The sequence below is a fragment of the Halichoeres trimaculatus genome, unplaced genomic scaffold (genome assembly GCF_033239565.1).
Source record: "Halichoeres trimaculatus isolate MK-OKI-2021-1 unplaced genomic scaffold, fHalTri1.1 fHalTri1_scaffold_6, whole genome shotgun sequence".
Taxonomy (NCBI): domain Eukaryota; kingdom Metazoa; phylum Chordata; class Actinopteri; order Labriformes; family Labridae; genus Halichoeres; species Halichoeres trimaculatus.
In genome coordinates, this window is record NW_027437184.1 from 13,148,454 (window position 1) to 13,155,756 (window position 7,303).

Here is a 7,303-nt window from a genome sequence, read left to right on the forward strand (position 1 = left end):
AAAAGCACAAATTTCTTTTTCTTGATGAATCATTTCCTGTGGGATGATTAGATTTGTGTAATCCTGGGATGTCTTTAAATCATGTAGGGCACAATTTTAGAAAAAACAGAACAACCAACATTAAAACCCTGTATTTGTTTCACTCCATGAATTAACCACTCCCTTTCTTCATTATCTAAGCAACTAAACTTAAAAACAGTGGGGCTCCAGTTTGTAGAACTATCAGAGCAGCAATACTCCTAGAACACAAAATGGGATTATATTTAAGTCAGTGATGATCATCATCTCAGCTCAACCAATGTCTCCCATTCTTACACAGTAGTATTCCTATTCCCTCCTGACTCCTTGTGGCCTCAGAAGCCCTCAACCAATTTTTGAAATTCCCCCTGTCTGTCTCCTCTGAAAAAAATCTTCTAAATAAAGCCCACTTTTTAATTCTTTGATTCATTCCAAAACTGTGATGCAATTCAAATGATTTGGAAGAATGTTGGCACTGCTTTGTCTGCCTGTTGGAGATGATGAGCACCAGATGCCCCTTGGCCTGAGGGTGCTATCTCTTCCTTCACAAAGAGAGTCGCGGACAAATACACAGAAACACCTGTTCACTCCTCTTGTATAGGACTTATTTTTCTGTCAGGGTAGAATCAACTGCTTTCATTTCCCCAATTGCACACTCGATGGCGTGTAATGCAGGGAGCTGAAGTGGCCTGATGCGTCACTCTGAACCGATTTGATTTCAGGACCACTCAACAGAGACCTGCGCTTATTTTTTTGTGGTTCCAGGAGCCACAGTGAAAAGAAAAAAGGCAAAATGACTACTTCTTTATAAGGAGGAAATAATCAGTTCCTTCTTTTGACTTTACAGTTTAGCTTAAAATACTTTATTTTTTAATTGCTCCTCTTCCTAAGTGCTTGCCGAAAATAGAAAGAGTACACGTGCTGAAAGAACTTATCCAAAAACAGGGTCATGTTGATTCAAACTTTCTTCTTAGCAGGTGACAAAGAGGTAATTATCCTACATATTTGTTTTCTAGCAAAGGCAACAGGTATGACCTGAGAAAGTCAGGTGTGTCATGTAGAAATCCATGACTGACAGGGCAGTAAATAAAGACATTCCTTGTGTCCTACCTGGTGAAGCTGGCGACAGGAAAAGGTGCCATGGTTGCAGTCGAGGGGATCCCATTATCATTTCTCTGCATCCCAGATGATTCGCCATACCTGTTCCCCCTGGCCCAGCTCTCCCCCACGAGAGGCAGGTTTGAGTAAGAGCCAAAAGGCTTCTGGTCTTGAGGACCCACTGTGGAGGAAGCGCTGGCTCTGTAGTGGTAGCCAGGTCCTGTTCCGACACCCATAGGCGAGGACATGTGGCCTCCTCCATGAAGAGAGCTCATGCTGCTCTGGAGACACTGTGACTGGCAGTAACTAGCGCCGTCTGGCTGCTCCTGTTTGACCACACCAGGAGTGCGGATGTGGATGAAAGAGTCATCTGGATCTTTGACCTCCTCCTTGATCATAACGCTGGAGAGAAGGGACACGGGTGTCTGCTGTTGATGATAAAGCTGTTGCTGCTGCTGGTGGTGATGATGGTGCATGGGATGGTGCTGCTGGTCCGTGCCGTTAACACCGGTACAGTTAACTCCGTTACCCATGATTGACTTTGTTTCCTTGTGAAAGCTGCTGACAGGATCAGCACTGGCCCTGTTGTTGAGAAGGATGTCATCCAAGTGTGCCACTTCTGAATTTAAATCAAAATCACTGATTTCTGGTAGTGAGTTGGGAAGGTCCAGGTGTTGCCAAATCTCTGTATCCTCAGTCAAACGACTGCTGTTGCCAGCTAAATCGCAAGGATCAGTGGCTGTGGGTCCGCTGTAAGTTTCCAAGTCTTTATCCAGAGAGAAATTCACCTCCTGTTTGATGTGTGGTGGGAAAAGGTCAGGCAGAGCCCTCCCCAACACAGAGTTGTCAGAAGTGTTGATGATAGAAGTGGACATCTGATCCAGATCGGAAATACTTGGTTTCAAAAATGACAAGTTGTCCTCCATGTTGAACATGCCCATATCCTGGTGGTGTTGCTGTTTCTGCATTCTGATCATTTTACCCTCCTTCATCTCTGACCCGTCGCCCAGAATATGAAGCTGCGTGGACTCAAAGAGGACTCCAAGATCTCCTTGGGTTTTGTTTCCGTCTTGTCCGTTTGGGGCGGCTGAGGGCTGGGGCAGAGGTCCTTGACTGGGCAGGTGGATTGGAGATTGAAGCAGTGAACCAGCTGTGTCACCTGTGACTTTGCTTACTCCGACTCTCGTCTCCCCAAATGTCAGGCTGTCGTCTCGATTACCGTTGCGCCTCAGTCCACCCTGATCCATTTCTTTATCCTGACAGGACAGTGAGGGTGAGTCAAAGAGAGCCCAAAGCAGAAAGAGAATGAGAATAGTTAAAGTCAGGCTTTAAAACAGAGTTGACGCAAGGAACGAGGATAAATATGCTGCAACAACATCCAGCATGAATTAAAATGCAAAAGGAAATATTGATGCTTCTCAGTACTAGGTCTCTTGAAACATCTGCAATAAAAATGTGTTGTGGCGCAGTTTAAAAGCAAAGCTCATGTCTACCACTGTGCCTCTGCCCACACCATTTATTTATTTTTATTTTTCAAGAAATGACAGCAGCTGTATCATACAGGCCATCTCCTCTCACACCCACACAGGAGCAATATGGAAGAGCTACGAATGACCTTAACCAGGCTCAAAAAATAATTATTAGAGATCACAGCTATTACAAACCAAGCATGACAACATGTATGGCTTAAATCTTCATGTTTTCTTCTTATCTGTGCCCTTCCTAGGGTAAGACTTGTCCAGGCATGACTTGTGTTACAGGCAGTGCCACTGACAGTCCCCCATACAGCAGAGCATGTGTGCAGCAACATACATCTGTCGAATGAGATTAACCCAGCGTGGGCCTCTGGACATTTTGCAGTAGTCACCAGTAACTGTCAATTTCATTTTGCAAGAGCAAGCAAAATACAATATCAAAAACTTTTTTTTCTGTTAAAAAAAATTGTCAAAAATATTGAATAACTTGGTCCGGGTTTGTTTACCATAAATAAATTTAAAAATGTAAGAGCCAGTTCTGCAAAACAAAGTTTTATGTCTGTGAGGGATCTGCAGCTCACAAATAATCTGTTGATCATTAACACTGATAGGGGGGCAGGAATGAACTACTGTCACTAAGCAAGCTCAGGATGTCACGAGCGCCAAGTGTGTGCGTCTGAAAATTACAAACATACGCACCACGCACACATGGCCTACATTGCTCTGTGCTTCACATACTAAAAGTCATCTAGAAACGTGACTGTGAAGTCTAATAACGTTTTGCCGGCTGGATAAATTCCTGCATTTTTTCTGATCAATGAATCCTGCAGAACGGCCATAATTCATCATTCTTTCCCCAGAGCAGTCGTGACAGACGGTTCTCATACATACAGCACATAGCAGACACTGTATATGGAGCTATATGGGCAGCGGTTTACAGCACTTCCTCTGCAAATGAAACGCGAAGCTTAAGGTGAGATCCCAGCACGTGTGAGGATCCCGTGAGACTTTGGGAGGAATCAGTTAAAAAGTGATGTTGTTTCATTAGTATTTAACACTTTATGGTGTGGTGGATTAAACAGATTTTTTATAATGGTCGTGGATTTTCACCACATTTCCCCGCCCACTACAGTCATACGGCTGTGTGGTGTATCAGTCGATATAGGTAAAATCAACACTTATCAATGATTTAATGACATCTAGATAAAGGGAGAAAGGTTATTGGTTCATCGAAGTAATAAAAAGTTTCGGGTTCTCTAGCTCGACTTGCTGTACTTTTCCTACCGCACAGCACAACACACATTACAGTATTAGTGCAACCTGTTGGCTGCGATGGGAAATTACACTGATCACCCGCCTACGGACGGAGAGGCTTAAAAGCAGCTTGTTGGTTTCAGATTGAATATTTGGTTCCATATCTAGCAGAAATTTTATGCGTGTTTTTCGAGCTCTCTCGGTGACACTATTTATACCTCAAGTGGCACAGGGCTGTCAACGCGCCTGGGACGCTCGTCGTCGGCCTACCAACAGCCAGTCTACAGGCAACCACTAAATGTTTATTTGCAGCATTTCCACAAGATGACATGTATTAGCATCTAAAAGAAGACATTTCCACGTGATAGTACGTACCTGTGGTAAGACAAGGATGCACTCCACCGGTTAGGTCATCTCCTGTCGGTCCAAGTTGGAAAAAAATGTGAGAAATAACGCAATGTCCAAACAGTCAAGCACTCAAATAAAACACCTTCCTGGTGGTAATTTTGCACGGTGAGATGTCAGCTGGATTCGTTGCTACCTCTCCCCCCGTTTGGCAGGAAAACATCGTCCGAAATATTAACTAATTTCTAACTAAAGACAGCACAGTCGCTGTCAGAGCTGGGGCTGCCGAGTTCAACCGTGAGCGCCGATCAGTCGGTAACTTTTAACGCACGTCTCCAGCTGGAGGAAAAGTAATCGATACGACTTCTAATCACAATTTCCACAATAAATCCGAAAAGAACTGAAAAATCTGCGGCGTGTAAGCTTGCTCCTGCGCCATAAAACCCGTGAGTGTATTAAAGTTATATAAGACGGCCGTGCTGCCCTGGTGCACTCAACTGCAAACTCAGGCAGGGCATGGCGGACAGTTAGTGAAGCGGTGTCAAGTCATATGGTACAAAAAGACCGCTTCCGCTTTTTATTTTCAAAATAAGAGTATCTTATTCTCATTTTCACTGCGACGTTAACATCAAGAGCCCGAATTCAATTAAGAAACACAATACACGAAGTTTAAAATGGCTTTATGTAAAGATAATAACAAATATACCCGAAACATACGTTATGTCGTATTTTACTGGTAGTTCTGCTTTTGACCGCGAAATTCCAAGCGTTTATTTCAAAATATATTGGTTGAGCTTCCGGTCCATGATGCGTTAGTTTCTGTTAACTTTACCTAGCTGTTAGTTTGACACTTGCCGGTGAACGCCCCTTTCCCTGACTGAAACTCTCTCTGCTGGGGAATCTGTCAAAACGTGTCTTCGTTGGCTGCCTACCTCTACACCGCACTGAAGGAGTGTGGAGTCATTACTAGCAACAAGTCATACTGGAGTCTTCATAACACCAAACAATGTTACAGACCAGAAATTACAGCAATGGGGCCTTAAGGGGTCAAATAAGGTTGTGAGCGAGGGGTGGGGTGGGGGGGTTCTAAGTAAAAAAAAATCACGATGAATTCAACTCTAACAAACCAAAAAAACAGTTAGACTGAGAGACAGCAGACTCACAGGAAGCTGACAATAAAGAGAAAACAGCCAGCCAAAAGTTGAAAACACCCCCTAAATATGCAAACATATAGGGGTAAACATAAAGAATTGCCTATGGCGTTTAGATTAAGGAAATTAAAAATGTCCCAGACCAACTCAGAACTAAATTAAACACAGTAGTGACTTTGGATCACAAACTGAGCTGGAAATAGAGGGTCAAAGGGTAAGGTTACTGCCAATGGCCCTCTAAAACATAATGTCTAAAAGAAAATTACATTTTGAGCCCCTTTATAAAAGAGAAATGATAGGTTATGAAACTTGTGGTAGTAGTACCATAGTTTAATATAAACTATCACTAAAAGATGGTCTAAATGTGCATATTTTCAAAAATATGAAATTGAAATGTTCATTATCTTTTGCCAAAAACTTGAATCAAAAAGTGGTTTCAGGACTAAGTGGCAAATGTTGTTCAGTGAATATAGACCTCTTGTTAAGCTATTATCTTTTAGTGTAGTTCACTAAGTGTCATCCCCTTAATGCATTTAAAGGGCCTACTTGAATGCCTTACCTCTTTCAGGGACTGTTGTTCACCTTCATCAGACAAGGTTTAGTGTTAGGGATACATTTGTCTGATGGGGCCACAGGGGACCACAACAAGGACCAATTTGAGTTATGTGAACACTGTCAGGTCAGGGTGAAGAAGAAGAGGAGAAGAAGGGAGGGAGGGGTGCACACTGCTAATGCCTTGCAGACAGGTGTAAAAAGAACCCCGCGCTGTTTCATGAGTATGAAAAAGAAGTCAGGATGGGCAAATGCAAAATCCAACTGAAACAAGAAAGCGGAAAAAGGAAAAAGGATGGAGGAAAAAGAGGAGGGGTGCAGGTGTGGCTCTCCATGCAAGTCATTCAATTAGAAGGAGCAGAGTGTGTCCTGTGCATGTGTATGTCTCATTAAGAGCCAGTGTGGCTGGAGAGAGGCAGGAGCTCCCCATGGGCCTGAGAAAACCACACTGTTCTCAAAACATCGCATGGGACACTGTGAGTTTTTTTTTTTTTTAATACTGGATAACAATGGGTGATCCTATTTACTGATAAATAATAAAAACACTGGACATGTGGTCCTGCATGTGCACATATATGCCACTGGGAATACATGGAGAAGTATGTTAGTGTGGTTGTGTAACACATTGCGCTCTGTATGCATAGTAGATTGTACCATTTTCAGGGATGGTGCTGCTGTGGAGACTTGTGAATATTAATCGATTAATGTACACGCACATGTGCTTAGAACAAATACAGGCCAACGTTTAGCTTTAAATTGTTCTTAACCTTAATTCAAAAGAGAAAAAAATGCAGTCCTTGACTGAGGCAAATGTACATGTTGTACACATGTAATACCCTCACACAGTCTTTATAATTTCCATTTTCTTATAACTGTTTAGGTTTTTATAGACACCTAATTCATAAGAGGTGAAGAGATCAGGTTGTAGCACCACTATTCATGAAAACTATACTGCAGTAAGGTAAATTGTATATAGGGTTGAAATGTGACACAAGAAATGGCATCCAAAAAGGTCCTTACACTGAGATATTGGCTGATATAGTGAAGATAATTTGAGAGTGCAGACAAGTCCATCATGTTAGTAGCTGGAGTCAGATTTGTTTTTATCCCTTCCTCTGCCAAAATCTCAAGCCATGCAGGCTGAACACTTGCCAGCGTCTCCAATGAGAAGCTGCTGATGAGTCCACAGGTCTTGCAGAAGAGTATCAAGTGATATCTCAATGAAGGATCATCACATTATTAAAGACAAGTATCACTGTTTTTGCGGCTGCTGCTGATGTCATTCTTAAATTGTCTAATGTGCCGGTGGAATTGTGATGAAAGCCTGCTTGGCTCCTAATGATTAATGATCTATGATGTCATACTCAGGACTTTAGGACAGCAGTCAGGAGGGTTACATGCCCATGCAGA

The 7,303-nt window shown here is 42.7% G+C and overlaps 1 protein-coding gene across 2 annotated transcripts in view; it reads right to left on the bottom strand.

Annotated features, from left to right (window-relative positions):
* Positions 1 to 4,704, bottom strand: part of LOC141791285 (glucocorticoid receptor-like) — a 74,212-nt gene extending 69,508 nt beyond the window's left edge. For both annotated transcript variants that reach the window (XM_074671600.1, XM_074671599.1), the window contains exons 1-2: positions 4,221 to 4,704; positions 1,129 to 2,372 (exon numbers count right to left, since the gene is read on the bottom strand). In XM_074671600.1, the coding sequence (XP_074527701.1) occupies positions 1,129 to 2,363 (1,235 nt within the window). In that variant the 5' untranslated portion in view covers positions 2,364 to 2,372; positions 4,221 to 4,704. The remainder of the gene's footprint in view (positions 1 to 1,128; positions 2,373 to 4,220) is intronic.
* Positions 4,705 to 7,303: the final 2,599 nt, after the last annotated feature.